This window comes from Triturus cristatus, chromosome 5_1 (assembly GCF_964204655.1).
Source record: "Triturus cristatus chromosome 5_1, aTriCri1.1, whole genome shotgun sequence".
Lineage (NCBI taxonomy): Eukaryota > Metazoa > Chordata > Amphibia > Caudata > Salamandridae > Triturus > Triturus cristatus.
Window position 1 is genome coordinate 1,015,476,748 of NC_140587.1, and position 25,078 is coordinate 1,015,501,825.

Here is a 25,078-nt window from a genome sequence, read left to right on the forward strand (position 1 = left end):
GCTTGGTTGGCTATTCTGTCCTTTCCTGGAGCCTTGCCGTTTTTTTGTGTCTTTACCAGGGCCAGTAACTCGCCTGTGGAGCATTCCTCAATGTTTGCAGCTTCTGTTTCTGGTGGGTGCTCCCGGTGGTGCTTAGCGACCTCTTGCTCGACTTCTGCTGCCAGTTTGCTTGCCTGGTTAGGCCTGAAGGATGCCTCCAACGTGTCAGCGAAGACCTCAGCCTTGTCCCTGTTGCTGCATGCCAAGTGAGTCTTCCCTTATATCGGTGGGTTTGGTTCCTTCTTCCCAGTCAAGCGTCGGGTCACTCTCCAGAGAGAGTTGTCCGCGTCCTTTAAGTTAGCTGTAGCTGCTTCCCACTTTTCACCTCTGTGCTGGCTTATTTGCATCTTCAGCTGTCTTGTCAGCTCATTGTACTTCTTCAGCAGGTCGGTGGTGCGATTCCTTTGCCACTCTCTGCGGGCTCTGTTCTTGTCAGCAATCGACTGCTTGATGCCCTTCGGGAGGTCGTAGATAGAGCAGCGTTGGAGTTTCTGCTCGGGAACGCTGCGCTCGATGGCAGTGTGGACTGCAGCTGTGAAGTGGTGAACCGCCTGGTCAATGTCTTCAATGCAGCGTAGGGGGCCAGGGATCAGTGTCTCCTCCAGGCTACTCTTGTATATGCTCCAGTCTGACTTCTTGTAGTTGTGTCTGGTGCCCTGTTGCTGGTCTTCAAGCACGTCACCAACTGTGATCAACACTGGGTTGTGGTCGGACGTCAGTGCAGTTAAGGTTTCCAGCTCCATAGACTGGGAGAGATTCTTCATGACGACGATGTCCAGAACGTCCGGTTTATGCAGTGCAGTGCCTGGATAGTGTGTTGGTTGAGTTGGGCCAGCCACTACAAAGTCCTCCTTCTTTGAGTGGGCAAGTAGAGCGTGTCCTTTGCTGTTTACCGCGCGAGAGTTCCAGCACTGGTGCTTGGCATTTAGGTCTCTGCCAATTATGCTGGGATGCGGGGGTCCAATAAAGCATCCAAGTCCTTCGGGCTTAGCTTGCCTGGGGGTGAGTAGGCGGCAATCAGCCGTAGGGGGCCTGCAGATGTCTGGATCTGTATGCCAGTTGCTTCAATGCTCCCCACTGGTGGTAGTGAGATCTCGTGGTGCTTCACTTTTGTGCTGACAATCACCGCTGTTCCTCCGCCCTTGGCTCCGGTGGTGCGATCTGTGCGGTACACCCTGTAGTTTGCTAAATTGAGCTTCTGGTTTCCTTGGAGATGGGTCTCGGAGATAAGCGCTATACTCACATCCATGGTTTCCATCAGGTGCAGGAGTTCTGCAGTTTTCTTATGAATGCTGTTAGCATTCCACATCAAGAAGAGGGAGTTTCCTTTAGATTTTGCTGCCATTGCGGGTGTTTTCTTCACCGTGGAAAAGTCCGGCAATGAGATTCGCCACCATTGTCACCAAAGGGTGGATGTTCATGTCTGCGACTGTTTTCGCAATCTTCGTGATGAGTTCCTGCCAGTTGATTGCTGAGTCCATTTCACAGGATGGTGCTGGGGCAGTTGGTGGTGGTGGGCTGTCCTGTTTGGGTCCTGTTACTTCTGCGTATGTTCTTCCATCCACACGCGTGTCGCTATGGCTGTAGGTTGGATTGCCAGTTGGGATCCTGTGTGCCAATGCGGGTTTGTAAGTCTTCCTTTGTCCCTAGTCTGTTGCAGTTGAGTGTGGGGAAGTCTTTTGTGGTTGGGGTGGTTTGCACGGTCCATCCTCTTTGCCTTCTGCAGGTAAGGACAGCCGCGATAGCTTGCTGGGTGAGGTTCTGTGCAGTTAGCACATATTGCTGGTTCGGTTTCTCGGTTCCTAGTGCATTGGTTAGAGGTGTGCTCGCCTCCACAGCGTACGCACTTTGGCTTCTTGTGGCAGAAAGCAGAGGTGTGCCCCAAGCGCTGGCAGTTGTAGCACATGACCGGTCCTCGTTTCCCTCTAGGTGCTTCTGTGGTGACGGTGCAACTGCAGAGCCGTGTGACTGCTGAGAGGTCTGCTGGCTTCCCTTCCTTGCTTGCCGACAGGGTTACCACAAAGAGGGGAAACTTCTTGTTCTTGTCCGCTGGAGAGGCGATCTGCGTTATATTTATGACTGGAAGTCCAAGTTCCGATAAGTCCTGAGTGATGTGCCCAAGGGATGCGTTTGCTGGGAGCCCCCGTATTACAAAGCGCTGGGCTTTTGCAGCGGTCAGTGAAAAGGTGTGGTACTCCATTTTCTGCTCTGTAATCATGCTGGTCACGCTCCTGTAGTCCTCCGGTGTGGTGAGCAAGTTCTTGGCGTGGTCCTGCCGGGGCTTGATTGTGAAGGTGGAGGTGCAGTGTTCCTCCAGTAGCTCCACGAGGTCCTTGTGGGTGGCTAAGTTCTTCAGGATGATGGGAGGGATCCGTAGTCGCTTTGTGGGGCCTGAAGAGGTCCCGGGTTCAGATGCCGTGTGGTCCTGAGGGTGGGCGTCATTGTCCTGGGTACTTTGGAGCACCAGGTAGCGGTTTGAGGTTGGAATTGCGTTGTTTGCGGGGGTGCGCGGGCAAGCTTTGCTGCTTTTTCTGGTGAGTTCAGGCACGTGTCACGTCCTCTCTTTGCCTTAGTCTTCCATTCCATGTCGCTTTGGTGTTGCCGGATTGAGCCGTGACGTCTTCCTCCATGGTTGGTGCTGCTTGGTGGGGGTGCAGTGGAGCGCCTTGGGTAGCCGGGCGAACCAGAGGGTGAAGGCCGAGCTTTGGAGTTCAGCTGCACAGGGTATAGACTCTCAGTCCCTCTCCAGTGCGGTGCGCAGCCTGGCCCTGGTCAAGCCAGGGAGACGCAGGCCCAGCACCTTAGAGGAGTGGGAGAGAGGGCGGAGCGGGTCGGACCGCGAGTCTCCCGCCGAAAATCGGAGCGCAAAAAGACTCAAGCAATCAAGCAGGGCGCATAAATGATGAATCTCAGTACAAAATCAATCAAGCAGGGCGCATAAATGATGAACTGCAGTGCAAAATTAATTAATCAAGCAGAGCGCATAAATGATAAAATGCAATCTGAATAAAAATCAATCAAGCAGAGTGCATAAATGACAAATTGCAATCTGACTAAAATTCAATCAAGCAGAGCGCATAAATAATACATTGTAATCGGCTATAAAATCAAGCAGACCAAATTAAGCAAGCAATCAAGGAAAAATCAGCATACAAGATAAGTAAAGCAAGAAAGCTGGGCCCATCTATCACAAAGGATAGAAAATGGCGCTTACCAGGTCGACTTACTGGCTGGCTGCTTGGCAGGGATCATGGGGGTCAGTCCTCAGGCCTTCTCTGGTGCTGGGAAGAAACCACGAGCGTCGCTGATCCAAGGATCACCACCGGAATCACCGCCGATGCAGGAAGGTCCAATCCGTCTCGGCGCTGGCACTGGAGCAAAATGTCCGCCCACGAACGTCCGGTCATCGTCTCCCGACACGTCCGGACATCGTCATCGCCGAACCCAAATCTCATCCAAAACGCTATATGCGGCACGTCTCACCAATTATACCCTAACCCTCAACTGTCTCACCTAAACGACGTCATGAAGGAGGGACCGTTCTAGAGTGAATTCATAAGCCCAATAAATAAGCGCCATGTTAAAACGGCTGTACCGTATGGAATACCTTAGTATTTATAGCTGATTACTTCACAGTCAAACGATTAACTGCCTGGTATTTATATTTAGGTAAAAAACGCAAATCTACTTTATTTGTACATGCCAATGTTGCGTGGCAGCCGAATATATGACGGATTTACGTATGTACTAAAGTAATCACTGCAATACCACTGTATATTTATCTGCCAATAGTATGCGACGATAGTAACCTGTATCTACAAAATGACTAGAATCGTATAGGCTGCGCGTAACGCTAATATTCAAATCGCTCTCACCGAGCGCCATGTTGGAGTTACTAAATCGTATTGAGTACCAGTACGATATTTTGCGGTCAAAACAAAATAAAATACTTAAAAGCATTACGTATATAATCAAATGTTACAGGGTTTTACACAATGTTGCTGGTGGGATGTCTTCTTCCTCACCTCCCTTCCTGGTAGCCGATCTCTTTCTCTTCTTTTTCTTATATCAGACCGGAGAGCCTAGTCAGGAGCTTTGTGGGATCGGTCCCCTCTGGTAATGGTATTGCGTGGGTATCTCATTCAAAGGTAAGGAATCCACAACTAGACATCTCTATTAGATGAATAAGTTACTTACCTTTGGTAACTCCTTGTCTGATAGAGACAAGATCTAGCTGTAGATTCCTTACTGACCCACTCATCTTCTCGCTCTGCAAACCGATTCTCATTTTCTTTCCAGATCCTTTCTATGCATCTTGTGCCTTTCAATGATAAAAAAAGACAACATAAATATAAACGTTTTTCAGAAAGAACGTTCTTGTTAGGCACACTGTTTCCATAGCAGTTTCTAGAAGTGGCTCTGCGTTTTAGAGTGGGAAGTAGACCCAGAAGAAACTGATATCAGCACATCGAGGGAGGGCTTATACGGGCTCTGTCTTCACATTCGGCGGTCGATGTTGTCTAGGAATCGCTCGTTAGGCTCTACCGACGCGCAGAGAAGTACAGCTGTAGAAAGGTTTCCGAATCCAATCTGGTGCCTGGAGATAATTCAAAAGTAAGGAATCTGCATCTAGATCTGGTCTCTAGCAGATAAGGCATTACTGAAGGTAAATAACTTATTCGTTAGTCCTTGTCCAAAGTCATTCAGTGTGTTTTTGTTAGTATCCAAAATGTTTTTACTCAGACTCTGAACTCCATATTTAAAAGTTTTCTCCTTTTACTACAAGACCACCAATCCGCATTGCATAGTATTTTACTCGCCGTTTTCAATAAACATTTCCCTCTTAAAATTCACATTTACAGGCTAACTGCACCAGAGTAAACGAAATATAAGAAATAATTGGTAACATGTGCATGATAGCCCAGAAAAGCTATTTTGAGGTTCCTATGCCACTTAAAAACCACCCAGACTTCTGTCATGCGATTTATTATACCATCGACACTTTGATGTCACCATTGGACCATATTACACACTTTATGTATGCTCGTTCACTTATTACTTATTTGTTTGCTCATTCGTTCTCTTTTTTTATATATGACAGCTGAATCAAGAGATGCTTTTACTTTGCAGGAATTCATGAAGAATACCAGTTACCTTACTATGATCTCGTACAGTCGGATCCGTGTGTCGAAGAAATGAGGAAAGTTGTTTGTGAGCAAAGGCTAAGACCCAATATTCCTAATAGATGGCAAAGTTGTGAGGTGGGTGTTTGTATACATTTGTAATGGTAAAAAAGCAATGTTGAACCATTGACTTCCGTATTGACTACATCTTTCTTCTGTCGTGCTCCGAGTGTAGGTGTATATTTTTTTAAAGTACCAAAACACTGTTTCTAACAGTTATAAATGCCTGTTTCACAAAAATCTTAAATCTCCAAATGCCAATCTCCACATTGCTTTATGCACTTAGTCCCATTGCCTACCTTCAACAGAATATCACAGGATGCCTTTCGAGCAATATCCCTCTTAAAAGCACGGATAGACAAAAGCTTTTACGTGAAAACAAGATGACTGTTTACATTTTTTTAAATGTAACAGGATCAAGTGTTCAACTCAACCTTTAGCTTGCCAAATAGATTCTGTGATATACCTTAAAATGTCCAGGAGGCATACCATATAATCATACAGATTTGATTAGAAACAGGTCAGTTTTAAGGCCAGGATATCAGAAAAATATAGCAAGTGTTCCTGTTCTGATAGAAGCTCACCGTGCAGACTATTGCTTGAATTCTAGCCAGCATTTAAGAAAGTACATCATGTTTAATCACCCCCTCCACACGTTATAGTAAGAAGTGGAAGTTTGTGTTGGAGGAGCAGAAAGCCGGGTTGATCTGAGCTTTATAAAACACATTTCCAATACATGTCAACTCTGATCTCAAACACTGCTGTCCTCTGCACAGGAAGGTATGAGCGAGACATTCATTTGAGACATAGACAAATAATGCGTAGGAGTAGCAACGAGAAAAAGCAGTAAAATAGCAAACAGAAGTCCTACAGGTTGAATACAAAGGAAAGGAAATGAAAGAAAATAAAGGAAAGGGTGATGTACAGTGCAAAGGAAAGGACAAAATGATAATGGAAGAAACGAGGAAAGAAAAGGAATGTGAAAAAAGTCAAATTAACAGAATATGCTTAATAAGCACCATGCACTCAGAAGATACGAGTACCCCCCTCCCCTCCCAAAAGAGCAGGCAGAATAAGAAAGGAAACACTAATTTGCGTAGGTAGTAAGTTACAAACTCACGCAATGCTAGCAGGCTGACATTCCTAACTTTAGAAGTTAGAACGCATCATTTTAAAGTTAAGGTATATGCACTAATTGCATCTGAATTGCAATTTTTGATCGACAATATATGCCCCAAAAAAATATTTTAAAAAGTAAAATGAAAGAAAACACATTGAACATGAGGTTGGGAAAAATGCGAGGGGAAATCGCAAAAAGAAAGAAGCTTCAAGGATATCCTAGTGAAAAGGCTTTATACACATATTCTCTCTCTTCCTTTAGCGTGGAGAGACTCAACCAACACATAAGGAAGGTGGTGTTATCTCTGTACAGTGTATGTATTACTAGTAAGAACTCATCTGCAGCATTGTTCCAGATGACCACATCAGGAACTAGTCTTAAATGTCTCTAATCCTCAGGATCCAGATGGATGTATTGGGGTGGTGCTCCTCCAGCCTTTGGGTACTTTGGGAATAAATGAGTGGGTTGCTGCGGAAGTATCAAAAAAGTGGACTTTGGCTCATATATAGCTTCAGATATGGCTGGAACCAACATAGTGTACTTGACATTGTTCTTCCTAATTCAGCAATAACATTGATATGGGTTCAGCGCTCTTGCTTGACCAGCGAACTAAAGTCAGGATGGCAGGATAGCTCGGCTGAGGTATAACACAGCGTCGTTCTGCAGCATGGCAGTCTAGCGCACACTTTCTGTAGCTTGAAAAATGGAGTAGGGCCCTATTTGGCGGTGCCATGAATCCACAAATCGGAAAATCCAATTTGCCCAGTTGCAATTATTTTGCAGAGCAGTTCCAAATCGCTGAAACACCCCTCCTGCTGAAATGCATAGTAAAATAGACCTGTTCAGTGTCTGAAAGAAACTAAAAACCTTCCTCTTTAACTGTTATTTGAGTTCCCATAATGAACTTAATTTCTACAACAACCCTAATTTCCTGCGATTAACTCAATGCCTCTACTGAATTTAATCCCTTCACCTGATTACTCCTCTCACTACCGTTCCTTTCTCTTCCTTGTCGAGCGTGGGCAGCGCATGCGCTGCTCTGCAAGGAATGCTGTATTAAGGTATGGACGTAAAGCTCCACCCACTATCCGCCAAGTTTTTTCATTGGCTTGTGTCATTGTCCATTGTAAACGGTGGCTTTTCATTAGTCCATAGGCTTAGTAGTCCCTCCTTAGTACCACCTTTTCCCATTTTGTAACCTCCCTTGGCGACACCCCCTGTTACGTGTGTTGTTGCTCGGTAGGCTTTAATTACAGCCTCCAAGCACTATTTTCTCAAAGAGCTTTGTCCTGCCTGCCTTGCCACCAGGAAAAGGCAGGACACGCTCTCTCCTAACGCAATTGCAATAGGTCTCGCATTTGTGAAAGTTCAAGCTATGACAATGCCCTTTATTTACCTGGTTTTTAAGAAAAACACATAAATAAAAGGCATTGTTGTTACAATTGCAATAGCTCAAAATCTCGTAAATGTGAGACCTATTGCTTTGCAAATGCTTGTTATTAAATAGCATATTATCAGCTTGGGTAAAATAGTCAATTTTAATCCATAGCATATTACTCGATTTTGACTGTTTTTTAGTCAGGTATCCTAGGGATTACGCATTATTTCTATAAAAATTGCACATAAAATATCCTGCTTCAAAATGGCTAATCTTTTAGGGGAAATCGGCAGTTGTCTTTACTCAGCTTCGACTTCTAACTTTTGACACAATTACTTTTCAAGTGTTGCAGTTTCCAAAGAACAGTCATGTATAAATGTTTTAGTTCTTTGGCGTGTACATATAACAAGCATTTGCAATGCAATAGATCTCGCATTTGCAAGAGTTTGAGCTATTGGCATTGTAAATGACAATGCTTTTTATTTATCTGTTTTGATACTTTGCACATAAATAAAAGACATTGTCATTTACATTGCCAATAGCTCAAACGCTTGTAAATGCAAAACCTATTTCATTTCAAAGAAGCAGCCGCCATTGTCCCGAGCTGCTTGGAAAGTGAAAGCGTACATGGCGTGCTGAATGTTGCAGGAAAGCATGTTGTGCCTGCAGTAGGATAAAATCATTAAAAAAAATAGTGCTTATAGATTAAACAAGCATTTGCAATACAATAGGTATCGCAATTTCAAAACTTTGACCTATTGGTATTGTAAATGACAATGCCTTTTATTATTGAAGGTTTTTTAAACACCTAAATAAAAGGCATTGTCTTTTTAATGGCAATAGCTCGAAATCTCGGGAATGCGAGACCTATTGCATTGCAAATGCTTGTTATCCTTGGTTTCTTACTCCTTCCTGTTGGAAATGGCCCTTTTTGCAGGGTCATCCCTAAGCTTTTTGCCTTCCTCCTGGATTTGTTCTAACCTGTTTTTGTTGGCTTTATGACTCTGGGCACTTTACCACTGCTGATCAGTGCTAAAGTGCATATGCTCTCCCTGTGTAAATATGACATTTGAATTGGTATATCCATGATTGGCTTATTTGGTTTGCTTGTTAGTCCCTAGTAGCGTGGCCTGTGTGTGCCCAGAGCTGGTAAACCAAATGCTGCTGTTGGGCCTGCAGCGCTGGTTTGCGCCACCCACAGAAGCAGCTTATAAAGTGTGTCTCAGACCTGCCATTGCAGAGTCTGTGTGCAGTCCAGAACTGCCATCTTGGCTGTGAAGTGCACCCACTTCCCAGCCCCTGAACGTTACCTTGGCATCATGTAAGTCACCCCTATGGTTGGGTGCATTGTATGTGTAAGACATGCCTTGGTGTGGGTAGCATGTCCTGATAGTGAATTACACCCAATTTCGTTTTTCACTACTGTAAGGCTACCTGTTCTCCATAGGCCAGAATGGGCAGTTTGACTATTACATTCTATAGTCCTAACTGACCCACAGAACATGGTAGAAAACGAATTTAGTATGCCTGAGCTCAGAATATTAAAATACATATTTTAGTAAAGTTTATTTTTATATTCTGTGTTTGAAAAAAACACTTTTAGAAAGTAGGTGTTTTCTTGCCTAAGCCTTCCAGTGTGCTCTGCTGTTTTGTGTATTGGTTGTCTGGTTCTGGAGTGACAGGGCTGGGGAATTCCAGGAGACAGGGTGAGGTGTCCCAGTGGTGAATAGAGAGATCTGCATCTAGATGGGTGGGAGGAGTTGCACCTGGGACCTGAATAGGGCTGTGCCTTCCCTCCACAATGCTGGCTCCAACTCCTGTGGTGTGTCTGATGTCTCTGCCCTGCACTCTGAAAGGAAGGATGCAGCCTGGTAAACAAAGTGCTCCAGGACTGGGCAGAACTGGTTCTGGCTGGGTTCAGTGACTTGTAGCTTCTGAGAACAAAGACTTTTGGGGTATAAATAAATGTGTTGAAACCCCTACAATTGGTATTGCCCCTGGATCTCAAGACCACCCTCAGTCCGTGGAACTGAAGAAAGCTGCAGGAGAGGACTGCCCTGGTGTTGTGTGCTGTTCCCTGGAATGGCCTGCAGTAGTTTTCATTGGACTGGAAAAAGGAGGGAAAAGGAGCTGTAAGAGAACTTTTTAATCTTGAACCTGCAATCACCCAAGGGCTAGAGAGAGATCTAGCGCCCTGACTGAAGTCTCAGGACCAGTAGACTTCATTTTCGTAGCTAAGGCCTGTTAGCGACCCGCTGCAGCCGAGGAGCATCAAGAAAATCATCGCCTCGCCTCACTGCCCCTGAGAGCTCGCTGGCCTGATCATCTCCCCGCACGTTTGCGGGCCTAAAAAGTACCGCTAGAGCTACGGAGCGTCAAGAAAATCATCGCATCGCTGCCGCTGAGGGCTCGCTGGCCTGATCATCGCCCCGCACGTTTGCAGCCCGAAAATCATCGCTACAGCCGCGGAGCGTCAGGAAAATCGTTGCATCGCTGCCGCTGAGGGCTCGCTGACCTGATCATCGCCCCGCACGTTTGCGGCCCGAAAATCATCGCTACAGCTACGGAGCGTCAGGAAAATCATCGCTGCCGCTGAGGGCTCGCTGGCCTGATCATCGCCCTGCCCAGTTGCGGGCTAAAAATTGTCGCTAACCCCCGTTAGCGAGCGGCTGCGACCAAGAGCGTGAGGAAAAACATCGCTAACCTGCCGGAGCGGCATTTTCTGTGGATTATTTGACAACATCTCAGAACTCTGAGTAAAAAGGGTCTCAGAGACTATTGCCCTGAACTGAGCTTTGTATTCCCCATTGGAACTATTTTTGCACCATCCAGAGAGAATTATTTTTGTACAGTATTGTGGTTTCCTCGTTATTTGGTCTTGTGATAAGCCTCTATATAAAGAGAACTATTTTTTGATACCTACCTGTGTTGTGTCCCTTAGTAGTGTTCCTCACTGTATTACTGTGTATGGTCATAAACGCTTAACACACTGCCTCTGAGATTAGCCTAACTGCTCGTGCTACGTTACCACAGGGTGGAGCATGGGTTGTCAAAGGGGTGCAGCCCTTCCCTCTGACCTAGAAAGAAGGGTCCCTGCTTGGACATCCACTGCCAACTAGAGACCCCCATTTCTAACACTTCCTTTTTTTCTATATGTGCTTAATCTTATCTTCTTACGTTTCTTTTCCGTCCTCCTAACTTTCCTCCCGCTTGACTCCTTCCCCCCATTTCTGCATTGTCACTTCCCCTCCTTTCTATCTACACCCCCTTCAAGCCCCATTCTTTCAAAACCACCTCGCTTCTATCTACCAGTCCCCTCATATAATTCCCTCTACCTTACTCACCCTATCCACCCCACTTGTTTCTTAACATTCCTATTCAATGTTATGACGGTTCTATGCAAATCCATTACTAGCAGTTGATTTCTGTTCCTTCCAAAGGTGTCACTGCTGTTTGATACTTTGTCTCATTGGGTTTGTTACACTGGAAAGTGTCAATTCAATAAGGAGCCTTAGAGGGAAACAATCTGCCAGACCACCCCCCACTCAATATCTATCAATCCAACAAAGATCTGGCAGGTTTAGGCACTTGCTTAAATATATCTAAAGGGGAACGAGGAGGGAAGATATTTTTATCTAAGACCTCAGCCTGCTACCATTATAGCATAATCTGGCCGTATCCTCAGTGCCCATCACCTTTTTTAAAAAAAGCAGGAAAAAAGAGAACCACAAAACCGTAGTCAGTCAGTCCACTCAAAAGAACACATACCCCCAACTGTTAGTTTGTATGTGCTCAGAAAAAATGTAGAGAGAAAGGAGAAAGTATCTCACGTGCGCACCACCAGAGGAGCTACTGGTTGGTTCTCACCAGCTTGCCCACGTTTATGTCATCATTGATAACTTTCTCCATAGAGAAAATGTATTCGTGTAATGTGTCCAGTAAAGAAAGAAGTGCTGAAAATAAAGACCCTGTGAAAATAGTGAGATCCAAGATATCTCACATTAAAATTGGATTAGACTCACAACACCTGGTTACTTTTAATCCAAACTGAGAGTCAGCACCAAGTTAAAAGCACAGCATGTTATAAACCACTTTGATGACGGCCAACATGTTTCATTGCCAATTATCTTGTGGCAAATTCATCAGGGCGACCAAGGTCAACAGTCACCTCCCTGGACATTTAACATCACAAAAAAAGTGTGACTGACAAACACAAACAACAAAGGAGAAAAGGAAAAACAAACATTTAAAGATATTTTTTTTTAAAAAACCACCAGGCTCTCTTCAGTCCACATTTGGATTAAGCTTATGGCCACCTAGATTAACAAGTGGCCCGTATCAAATCATTGCGATATTTACCTAGTAGGAGCTACGGGCCCGCATACCAGCTCCCACTATTGCTTAGAGGTGTGTGTCATATACACCGTTTTATCGCTAAAAAACAGCACTTATGTTGCTAGTTAATTTATCTGTGGAAAAAGGAATATCAATCATATGTCCCATCTAGTATACATAGAGGTCAACGACAATCTCTATTTACAAACACCATCAAGTGCCGGTCCATAATTAGGATAGCGTCAATTTCAGCTTTACTCGAGGCACTCACAAACATTCACAGACTCTCAAGCAGTTTCTCTGTCTCTCAATACTGGTGATTATCCCCATAGCAACCCCAAGGACACCTTAAAATCATGCAACTTGCAAGTTTCTTTCTGATGGTGGAATGTATCGCCCCATCGTATAGTCAAAGTCCATGGGGCAAAACCGACATGGTCGTTACCCTCCATCTCTATCTCTCGGTCCCCATACAAAGACTAATCCTCCTTACTCATGTGGCCAGTCAACCTCAGCACGCACACTCTTACCGCTCTCAAGGAGATCCCGATCGGTGAATCAACCCGCAGCTCCAAACAACGCCGCGGGCCGTTATAAACAGATTGAGAACGCTCACCAGCACAACGTACGTCATCACGTGACCTCCCGCACTGGCTTCAAGGAAGCTCGACCCAAAACGGGCGCCATCTTGGAGTGGTAAACCCACAACAATACGTCAAAAGGTGTGCCCCGCGCAATGTAATCGAAATTGTGAGAAAAGAGCGTGCCGTTAAAACACTACTCCAAGGCCACATAATATCATGTAAGTAGACCTCGTCCACAGTGTCACAAGGATATTTACAAATTTCATTTGAGCATATCCCAGGTCATATAAACCCCGCTCCAGCCTCAAGGTGAACTAAAAAGCTGCGGGTGTCATCCTAGGGTGTCAACCTACTCCAGAATTTATACAAGAGGGCATATATTAAACTCCCTATAATGCTGAAAAAACAGTCAAACAGGGGAGACCGAGCCCATAATAGATAAAAGGGTAGGTACTACAATGGTTCTTTACATATAATGCTAAATTGGTGTCCGATATCAAACAACCTCCCTCATTTGGGTATGATATTAACCTTTAATGCCAAGCTAGTGCCAGGTAGAAAAGACCTCCCTCAATGGGTATGATATTAACCATACACCGCAGCCTCTCGTCATCTCATCTACTGATTTTATTCCACTGAATCTGATCGTTAAGGCCGATCTGGTCGACCTTCTCTGAAAAATTCCAGCGTGCTTCCTTAACAGCAAGTCTTTGGTCCATATTGTTTACATCACCCACTATTTTCTCCAGAACCACCCACTTTAATGCTTTATGATGATGTGAGTGTTCCTTATAGTGTTGTACCAGACATGTTGTCAATTTCCCTGCCTTGATTGTACTGAGATGTTCTTGAACGCGGACCTTAACCTTGCGGGAGGTCAAGCCTATATAGTGCAGTCCACAAGGACAGGTCAGTCTGTAGATCACATTTATAGAATTACAGTTACTGAATTTCTTTAGGTACCACGTCTTCCCGTCAAGCAACTGAAGTTCAGTAGTTTTTTTTGTTAACTCGCAAACTGAAAAACATCCACATGGGTGGTGACCTGACGGAAGAGGGTGACTAACAGTACTCTGCATCGGTCTTGTATGGACCAATCTGTCGTTTAAATTCTGGGCACGTTTAAACGCAAATCGGGGTTGTGGCATTTGGAATTCATTGGTAGATAATAGTGACCAATGTTTTCTTATTGCTTGACGGATCTTAGTAGAGAGGGGGTCAAACGTTAATACCACTGGTAGACAAGCCTTAGATTCCTTACTATTCCGTTCGAGAAGGGCATCTCGAGGCGTATTCTGGGCCCTCTTTCGAGCTCTGGTGACAATTTTGCTTGGGTATGCTCGCTGAACCAATTTTTCAGTCAGGCTCTCAGATTGTTGTAAAAATTCATTAGTCGAAGAGCAGTTCCTACGGTACCTGAGGAATTGCTCCACCGGGAGATTATCCCTCAAGGCTCTCGGATGGAAAGACTGATAGTGAAGTAATGAATTTTTATCAGTGGGCTTTTGATGTACACTAGTACTAAGTTTGTTATTAAGTACTCTAATATCAAGATTGAGATAAGTGGCTCTCTCACGATCTATCTTCCATGTAAACTTAAGGCACTCATCTTGACCATTCAACCACTCCAAAAATTCACAGAGCAACTGAAAAGGTCCTGACCAGATGCAAAGAACATCGTCAATATATCTCTTCCAGAGGCAAATATGTCTCTGGAAGGGGTTAGAGGACTGGCACAAATGATGTTCCTCAAACTGACCTACATAAATGCAGGCCAGACTCGGCGGAAAAGTTGCACCCATTGAAGTGCCCGATATTTGCAAAAATAAATCATTTTTATAACAAAAAAAAGTTACGGGCCAGGGCCAACTCTACACATTGCAGCACAAATGACTGGGGAGTGTCATAAAACCACTCCTGAGCCCCAAGAGCCCGAGCTGCTGCCACCAGCGTCGCCTCTTGGGGTATACTCGTGTATAACGACTCGATGTCAATTGTGACCAAGAATTGTTGCGAAGGGTCAAAGTCCAAATCATTAATCATATTCAGAACATCGGTAGTGTCTTGCACATAAGATGCCTGTTTAATCACCGGTTCTCTCAGAAAAAAGTCAGCAAATTGCGACAAAGGTTCAAACAAGGAACCAATGCCAGAAACTATCGGGCGTCCTGGAGGTGGCCGTTGGGCCTTATGAATTTTGGGCAGAATGTAAAATGCCGGTGTTCTGGTTTTAACATTAATCAAAAACTCCGCTTCTTTACTCGTTATCCATTTTTTCTCTTTTGCCTGGGACACCATCGTTGTAATTATACCCAAGAGTTCAGCTGATGGATCCCTAGGCAGAGGCTGGTAGTTCCGCTTGTCATGTAACAGTCTCAAAACTTCTGCTTCATAGTCACAAGTATTCATTAGTACAATGGCCCCACCCTTATCAGCAGATTTGATGGTTATCAGCGCATTGTCTTGTAGTGATTTAACTGCCTGCCAATCGATCTTACTCATATTATTAAAGGTCTTACGCTGTTCTGCTTCTTCCAGGGTTGTGATCTCATCTAATACTTTTTTCTCAAAGACTAGAACTTCAGGACTCAATGAAGAATGAGGTGGGCAGAAATGAGATGGACAATGGAGATTAGACGAGAAAATTGAGGGAGAGTCCTGTTCTTGATTGGCAAAACATGTTTTTATTTTTATTTTCCTCATGACTTCTTGAATCTCCATCCTGCATTTGAAGGGATCGTGATGCGGAGTGGGCACAAACCCTAAGCCTTTATTAAGGACACCCAACTCACTTCTCGTCAGCTGATAATCAGAGAGATTTACCACAATATTGTTTAATTCGGAGTCCTGCCCCGGCTGCAAGTCAGGCGCGGTGAGAACATTTGCCATGTTTGTGTCTGGTTCTGCCTGGCTCTGCCTCTGCCCCTGGGTCCTCCCCCTCTGTTGCCCCGCTGGCCCTGGCCTAAAAAAGATCGCAATAAAGCTCCCAGATCCTGATTAGACTGTGCCTGGGGGTTAAATCTAACCCTTCCTTGACCAACTGTATTGGACCCTTCTTCCTCTTCGCTTGACGTGTTGTCAAACGTCCAGTTCTGTGTGGTCCGTCTAGTCTGCTGGTGTCCACCCATAAGATGTAGATTTACTGGGGCCTGTTCACTTCCTGATTGATAATACTTATCTTCAGTGTAAGGAAATGCCCACTCATGAGAGTACCTCTCTAAGTTCCTCCTGAGTCCTTTGATCTTTTGATTTACCATATAATTTTTGTAATCTGCTAAGTCCTCCTGTATCCTCTGCAACTGCTCTTTAGCATCAGCGATAGTTGTATAATTTTTTATAGTCTCCTCTAGGTCGACAATTTCTTTTAACAACTCATCACTCAGTCTCTTAGCAGTTTGAATAATTAGGATAAGCCAATCCCGGGTGCATTTTTAGCGATAAAACTCCAGTCCACCCGGAATTGCCTATCCTCCAGGAAAATTCGGGGCTCAATCCTTACCAACAGACTCGCGGGGGCAGCACCAGCCCGGTAATATTCAGTCATAAGGGCCCCATGTAATGCTACCCTCACCTGCTGTTTTTTAGTTTTACTCAACTTATCCCATTACTCCCTCGCTGAGGTGTTATTTGAAAGAGAGGAATCCGGAAAAAGTGACGGGCCTGACAAAATTGCAGCAATCTGATCATCAGAGAAAGCTTTGCATCCCGAAACCTAGATAGGGTTAAGAATATCAAATATATAATTTTATACATACAAGTTTAGTTTTCCTGTCTAACGCCAGATATTAAAATACATCAGAGTCTAATTAAAACCCTTACGCAATAAACAGAAAATTATATAGAAGCAGTATGAATTAACTTTAAGAAGTACTTAACATAAACTAATGAGCCAGGCTGAGATTCAACAAAAGACAGACAATAATTCAATAATTAGAATACCATATTTAACACTGTTGGGCTGTCTTAAGCCCAGAAGGACAGACTAAATTAATCAGTTATAACACTGACCAAAGTCTTTCTAAATTGTCGCTACATCTCCTTTTCTGAGATCTTCTTAAGTCTGCTTTCTTCCAGGGAAAGGTCCATACTTTTCTCTCTGGAGAGAGGAAGTGATGTAAATCCATCAGAAAAAGGAAGCGTTTTTCAGCTCTGAAAAGATTGCATTGAGCTCTCAGGTTTTACAGGTCCATGCAGTGGCTGTTCATCCACACAGGAAAAGACTACAGATCTCAGAATGCAAAGACAAATACTGAACTGAGTGAGGGTGTGTAACTGGTGAACCTGAATGCTCTGAATACCAACAAAAAACAAAGGGTGTGGAGGGTGACTGGCGGTACAAATGGAGCTAGGAAAATAAAGGGAGAGAGAAAAAAGCTAAGCTTAAGAGATGAGCTCGAAGGAAAAGAAAGGCTAGGGAAGGATTGTTGAAAATTATGATGGCATCCAAGGGAATCCTACTATGCGTTCAGGGGGGTGAATGAATGGGACCCAGTTTGCCTGCAGCGTCCGTGTGGACTTTCCTGCAATGTCTTTCCCTTTGCCTGCGCCAGATGACACATTGAACCAACTGACAGTAAAGCATCTTATAACACAAGCTGCCCATATTGCAATACAGTATTTTTTTCTCAAAGAAAGATCAGAAGTAGTAACTTGTACAAACAAGCTACATGTGGGAGGAGGGTGGGGGGACAAAGAACGGACAGCGGGAGGAGGGTGTTAAACAGAATGTACTCCTGTAGGAGGGTGGATGGTGGTAAACAGAACGGACAGCGGGAGGAGGGCGTAGGATTGGCAAAACAGAATGGACAACAGGAGAGTGGAGGGCTGGCAAAACAGAACACACAGTGGGCAGAGGTTGAGGGCTTCGCAAAATAGAATGGACAGCAGAAGGGTAAGAGAGAGAACGTGCAGACTCACGCATTTAATAAGTGTGCATCACAAAAGTATAACAAGGGGGGGTGGTAGGCACCCACAAGACGGACGCATCGAGCCGTCAAGGATACATGAAAGTATCAGGTCTGTTCCAGCCGGAATTGAGTGGGACGCTGGCAACAAGGGCCGGAGGGCTAAAAAATTAAACTGGAGTTGGTACGCCTGCAAATCGGGGAAAGGAGCACGTAACATATGAACCATGCCAAATAATTAAAAAACAGCAGAAGATGGTGGGCGTCATATTGGAGCGGTGCCGCAATGGGCTAGAATAGTTTGTACAGAGACGGGGGCAATTTATGAAATGGATAAGACACTTAATAAAGGAATGGGGCCCATTGCCTAGGGGAAAAAATAATCTAAAACCAACAACGAGAAGGAACCTGCAATAATTCAGTGTGGTGTGCATGTGCTACTAAGAAGGGACACAATCTGCCATAATAAAAATAAGCCAAGTGTAGTCAATCAAGTGAAAGTGGCCATGCAGAGAGCCAAGGCGGACAATCTGCCATGATGAAAATAAAGCAGGCGTAGTCAAGTGAATACCCAAAAATATATTAACAATTACTGAAGTGGTTGCCTGCTTGTGCCCCAGGGGGCACTAGGTAGTGCGTGCTCCGTCTTAACAAGTACTGAAGTGCTTCATCCGGAGGGCGAGAACGAATAAAAAGATCTTCGGATCATCTCCACAACGATAATAGCGTGCTCAGCCCAGGGCACTTGGGCAGAACTGAAACATTAAATAGCAAGGGTGCCGCTCTTGTAGTGATAGTAAGCTCACACGCTTTAAAGAAGTGCCACCACAGCGGCTGAATACAGTACTTTGCCGATGGGAAACTGATAAGAGAAACGCACATGGAAGAACAGGAAATAGAATGCCTGCAACCAATAGAAACGAGGAAAAGTAAAGTGACAAGCACCAATAAGAAGTGAAGCCAAGATGTAAGTCCCTTTTAAGATATATATCTGTAATGCAATAGATTTCACAAGTGTTATGCAGGCAAAACCTAAAAATGAGAAACCAAGAGCCAACGACGGAGCTGCTGGTTGTAAGGATTTTTTAATTGTAACAGATCATACAGTATTTTCATATGCTGAAATCTAATGGAATAAAAATGGGTATGAAGGAAGCCTATGTACTTTTTAAATGTGTGCAAGGAACTAAGTTTCTTGGAGTAGGTACTCGTACAACTCCAATTTTAAGGTCATCATACCAACATGCGATTCAGAGGATAATTAGCAAAACGTAATCTTCTCGCGCGCTGGTTTACATTTGGACACCAATGGTGGAGAGAAATTCAATTCATAATAACAAATGTTATATTCTGGGTCCCTACACTTCTCCCGATGAAAATTCTACTACACTTATGTGGCTCAGCCAAGTGGACTCGACGCACAAGGCCCCAAATCTCAACATGGAGTCATCAACATTTTCTGCAAAAAATTATCTCTATTGTCAATGGGGATAGCTCTGGTACTTGGGCCCAGGCTCTGCTGCCACCCATGTAAACTTATCAAACTCAGACATTTTTTTAAAACTAGCTATCCAGGGGGTGTCCACAATGCAGTTTTCCTTGCTTGAATCCCATAATGGTTTTCTACCCACAAAGCCCTGCAATCCCCAAACTTTGCCTAAAAATCACACATTTCCCTCACATTTCTGTGACTTAAAGTTCTGGAATCTGCAAGGGATCCTCAAACTTCCTACCACATAGCATTCCCATACTTCTCCTGATAATAATACTTCCCTGATTGTGTGGCTCAAGCTGCCACCTATAGCACAAAAGGCCCCAAAAATGCAACAAGGAGACATTAATATTTCCTGCTAAAAAATTACCCGTTTGGTGATGAGAGTAACTGCGGTAGCCTGGGTTCAGCCTCCACCTTGGTAACCTACTAAATAAACCCTGGAAAATCAAGGAAAGAGTGACTTTTGTGGATCCCACTACATGTTTTTACCCAGCCCTGCAGACCTCAAACTTTGGTCTTCAGCACTAAAGAAGTTCATCAGTACAAGTGTAGGAGGGCTATACGTTTCCTGTGAATACCTCATGTTTTAGCTGTTGCAGAAACCCAATGAATCGTAACTGATTTCGTAGAAATTAATGTTTCTGATGGATACTTTAGATTCCTCAACTTGTGGTCTCCTCCATGCGCCAAACTAGATTTTGAACTTTTTTCAGTAATTGCTCCCACTCTCTGGTAGGTGTCGTCCGCCATTAGAGTCTGAGTGGCAATTTCACTACCTCCAAAAGTGACAGCACAGAGCCATACTTAATACACCACCCCTGCATGCTGACACCAGTTTCGTTTTGCACCCTTCAACACAAAACCGGAGCTCTGCTCACACGTTTTTTGTCAGTGTGTTACCCAATCAAAATGTTTCTTTTTAAAGCGTGTGCTACAGAAATGGCTCCTCCAAAAACGGATGTACGTCGTTACAACGCACACTTTTACAACGCATGCACTTACAACGCATTTTTTACAACGCAAAATCCATTACAACGCACTACACTTACAACACATGACACTACAACGCATTTTTAAAAACTACCTTTACAACGCATACCATTACAACGCATAATAGTAAATTGCATTTAAGGTAAGTATTAGATAGTATAGGGGTAAAAATTACTTTTCTAACTCCAGGGGGTGCAACAGTAGGGTAAGTGTTGGATAGTATAGGGGTAAAAATTACTATTCTAACTCCAGGGGGTGCAACAGTAGGGTAAGTGTTGGATAGTGTAGTGTAATATTATGCGTTGTAATGGTAGGCGTTGTAATGGAATGCGTTGTAAAGGTAGTTTTTAAAAATGCGTTGTAGTGTCATGCGTTGTAAGTGTAGTGCGTTGTAATGGATTTTGCGTTGTAAAAAATGCGTTGTAAGTGTAGTGCGTTGTAAAAGTTGCGTTGTAAAGGTTGTTCCCCCCAAAAACAAATGGCTTCAAGCTGTTTGCGACTGTAGGAAGCACATGTCAGTTATGGACCAGCACAACATTTGTCTGTGGCGCCTTGTGCCCAAGCGTAATTCTAAGTCCTGGGAGAGATGCTCCCTAATGCATCTGAAGGCCCTCGGGGAGCGCAAGTGGAAGCTGTATGTAGCTGAGCACCAGAAGGGTCACATGTCTCACTCCAGGGGCACTTCAGGTCACTATCCCCAGGCCATGGAAGTGATAAAGCAGGATAACATTCTTAAAGTAAGAGTCGGTCATGAGAGATCTTCCAGCAATAGTTTATTAGCTTACTGCAGCAGAGAAATCTCTGAACCGTGCTAATAGAGAATCTGAGTCAATTTACAGTCTACTGAGTTTTTATGCTTTAATAAACACATAAGATATAATAGAAAACAATGATCTCAACATAAAATTATCAAAGGTTGTTGAAAATGTGCAGCTGTTCAGGATGGTTCTCAGACAAGTTTGCAGTTGCCAACAATAGATTAATTTCCTTTATTACTCATATCTCTGAACATACTTCATGCAATGTTTTATCATCAAACTCGAGATCAGAACCGAGAGCTAACACAACAGCATTTTAATCTTGTGTGAACGGTTGCACAATTTCGATTTTGTCAGAACCCTGATAGGATGTACAGAAATAAGCGACAGATGAGCATTTCCTTAGTGATCTCCGAGCCATGGAAAGAGCATTCTGTAATTAATGTGTCTGCTTATGCACGTACTCCAACTAATACTTTCTATGAACCCAGGCATACTCGAACAAAACAGGAAAATATGTTGTCTTTGCACAAGAGAGCAGACCTAAAAATAAAATTACTTCTTCCTGAAAATAAAATGGCTTCCTCAGTCTCCTCTTTGAATGCTCTGTCTCAACAAAACTACTTTTATGGTTTAACTCTCTTTATTAATTTCTCACATACAACATAAAAGGAAATCAAATCTCGACTCCTGAGTACAGTATAGATCAGACACAAGTGCCGCTAATATTCACATTACCAAGGTAAAGCATGGAGCGAGGTCTCGATGAAAGACAAAAGAAGAAATAAAATATTAAAAATGACAAAAACAACATAAAAAAAAAACCCAGAAACATGTCCCCCCTCCGCCCCCACCCCCTTCTCGTCCATCCCCTATACACCACCCTAAGGAAGGGGAGTGCCTGTACCCACAATGAATCATCTCCGCCTAGCAGAGCTGCCTGGGAGGGCCTTCTGCGGTATCTGAGTATCTTCCAGCCGCAGCAGTCTGAGATATCGAGGGCATGTTAATTCCCTGAATTCAGTTCTGAGGAGCGTGAGGAAGGGACGCCAGAGCTCTGGGAATTCAGAGCCCCTGCCTGCAAGAGTGAGAGTAAGCTTCTCCATCCCCAGCACCATCCACAATCTATGCAGCCAACCTAAGCAGGATGGGGGTGAGGGAGAGCGCCAGTGCGCCAGTATGTTCTGTGTGGCCGCCCCCAAGGCTATAGCGATCAGGCGCCCCCGTCGGGACTTAAGAGGGTACATCAGTGGATTCGGTAAGCCCAACAGTATATAGGCAGGGAAACGTGGGAGCTGTGTGTCCAAATGAGTATCTATGTCATCCAGGATTTGGGCCCAGTACGGCCGAATATGTGTACAACTCCACAGTAAGTGCTCTAACGTACCCACCTCCCCACAGCCCCTCCAACAGAAAGCACTCTGACGGGGGTCAAAACGATGGAGGCGCTCCGGCGTGTAATACCAATCGGTGACTACCTTGGTCATCGTCACCGGTGAGGCCTGCGTGGTGTGCTGAGTGCTGGGCTCTGTAGTATATGCCGTCCCACTCCTTGTGGGTGAGAGATCTGCCAATCTCGCGTTCCCAGCGTGTCCGGCCCGCATTATATGTGTGTGTGGTAGTGATTAGGAGATGCTTGTAGAGATCAGAAATAAGTTTTTTATCTGATGATCTAGTGATAAGCCATTTCTCGAAAGCGGTGAGGGAGCGCTGGGCACCGGACTTCACCTGGGGTTGCAGGACCCAGTGTCTGAGCTGGAGGTAAGGAAGCCTCTCAGTCTCAGGGAGGCCATAGTCCATACGAATCTGTGGGAAGGGGAGGATGCCCTCCGTGTCGAACAGATGTCCGAGGCATCGACACGGAGAGGGCCGCCATTGTGCGAAGGCCTTGATTGACAATCCTGGTTGGAAGTCTGGGTTGTTAAAGAGTGGCGTCAAAGGGGAGGGAAAGGTCGTCAGAGCATGCGTGACAGCGGTGCGGTCCCACGCCTCCAAAGTCGTACCCATGATATGAGAAGCATATAGATTCGGTGGTCTGTGAGCTTTACGTAGGAATGGGATCCCCTGCAGGGTCGTGGCCGCAACCGCTTGGTCTTGGAACAACCAATGCTTCTCAGACTCCAACCGACTCCATTCCACAAGGTAACGGAGCTGTGTGGCGTAGAAATAAAGCTGCAAATCTGGGACCCCCACTCCTCCCCGGTCGGGTGGTAATATTGCTATGGCATGCTTAAATCTGGGTTTACGGCCCTGCCAGATGAATTGCGCCAGATCTGCCTGAGTCTGCTGGATCCAGCCAGCCGGCGGGCGAAGAGGAAGCGTCTGAAAAAGATATAGGATCTGGGGGAGAATGGTCATTTTGGTGGCCGCGATTCTGCCTAGCCAAGAAAGAGAATGATGCTTCAGTTGTCCCAATTCCCTATGGATGTGCGCGCGGAGCCTATCATAATTAGCGGTAACTGTGTCTCGAATGGTAGGGCCCAACAGCACTCCCAGGTAGGGGACCATGGAGTCCGCCCACTGTATCGGGTGCTCCTCTTGTAGTCTAGCCAGCGTGTGTTGGGTAAGGGAGATATTAAGCGCCGTCGATTTCCCCATGTTAATTTTAAAACCGGACGCCTGCCCAAAACTATGAAGTTCAATGAAGAGCGCTCGAAGCGACTGGACCGGATCGGTGAGAGATAAAAGAATATCGTCTGCATACAGGCTGATGGTGTGTATATCTCCGTCAAATTTAATGCCCTTTACAAGGGGGTGGTGCCTGATCCGGTGAGCTAACGGTTCCATATATAACGCAAAGAGGAGGGGGGAAAGGGGACATCCCTGCCTCGTGCCCTTGCCAATGGGAAACTGGGAGGAAGTCTGTCCATTTACCCGGACCGAGGCCATGGGCAACCGGTAACAGTTCAGAATCCGCGTGCGCAGTTTCTCCCCTAGTCCGAACCTCTGCAGTACCTGTTCGAGATATGGCCAGTCCACCCTGTCGAAGGCCTTCTCGGCGTCTATGGCCAATAACATGTATTCTCCGTCCGTGCGCGACGCTTTTTCAATGATGTGGAGGACTCTCTTGGTATTGTCACTCGTCTGTCTCTGCGGTATGAACCCTGCCTGATCCGGTTCCACGAGCTGGGGGATGTATGGACCCAGTCGCGTTGCGAGGATACTCGTATATAGTTTAAGGTCAATGTTGAGCAGGGAAATCGGCCTGTACGCACCACACACTGTCGCGTCCTTCCCGGGCTTAGGAATGACCACAACCGATGCCTCCAACATCTCCGCCGGGATGAACAGGTCTCTCAACAAGGGAGCCACCTGTGCGCAGAAGGTTTTGTAAAAGGCTGCCGAGTACCCATCCGGACCAGGCGATTTGCCTAATTTTAGGCGCGAGATTGCCGCTATGACCTCCTCCGTCCCTATATCGCTATCATGTTGGCCAGCCTGCTCCGGGGTAAGCGCCGGTAACTGCGCTGCATCTAGGTAGGCAGAACAGAGGGACGGGTCTATGGAGTCGCCTGCATATAGAGTCGCATAAAAGTCCCGGAAAGCCTCCGCAATTTCCCCATCCTCCAACATGAGGTCGCCCCCCGTACCCCGATGGATGGACCGCACTCCCTGTTGCTGTCTGGCCGCCCGCAGCCTGTGGGCCAATAAACGGCCGCATTTATCACCGCTAACGTAGAAGGATTGGCGCAGCCGCAGGGCCGCGTATTCGGCTCTGTCCTGGTCCAATGCCGCTAGCTGCTTTCGCTCCACACACAATCGCCGCCAGGCTCTGGCTGCGCCCGTTCGCTGGTGCATCTGCTCCAACTCCGCCACCCTCTGGGTGAGCTCTGCCCGTTTGCGGCTGCGTTCCATATTACTGGCCGTCGAGATAGCTATTAAGTCTCCTCGTAGGACGGCCTTAAGGGCCGTCCATTGTGTCGCCAGAGACGTGTCCGAGTTCGCGTTAAGGGTGAGGTAGTTGGCAATAGCCGTCTTGATTTGCTCGACCGTAGCCGCATGGTGGAGTAGCGAGTTGCGGAGGCGCCAGTGCCGCACCGGTTGTTGGGCCTGGGGGAGCTGGAAGGTGGCAACCACCGGGGAGTGATCTGAAAGGGACGCAGTGAGGATCACGGCGCCCGTCGCGAGCGCCTGCAACGGTAGGGAGCTAAGGAAATAATCAAGTCTGGCATATGTTTTGTGTGCTCCCGAAAAGTGTGTGTATGCTCGGCTGCAGGGGTGAAAATGGTGCCAGAGGTCAACCATCCCCAGCTCGTCGAGGCGGGCCTTTCCCGACTGGGAGAGAGCTCCCA

The 25,078-nt window shown here is 45.6% G+C and overlaps 1 protein-coding gene across 4 annotated transcripts in view; it reads left to right on the top strand.

Moving 5' to 3' along the window:
• Window positions 1-25,078, top strand: part of LOC146832794 (TGF-beta receptor type-1-like) — a 1,867,988-nt gene that overhangs the window by 1,704,921 nt on the left and 137,989 nt on the right. For all 4 annotated transcript variants that reach the window (XM_085606114.1, XM_085606113.1, XM_085606115.1 and 1 more), the window contains one exon: window positions 5,170-5,300. In XM_085606114.1, the coding sequence (XP_085462240.1) occupies window positions 5,170-5,300 (131 nt within the window). The remainder of the gene's footprint in view (window positions 1-5,169; window positions 5,301-25,078) is intronic.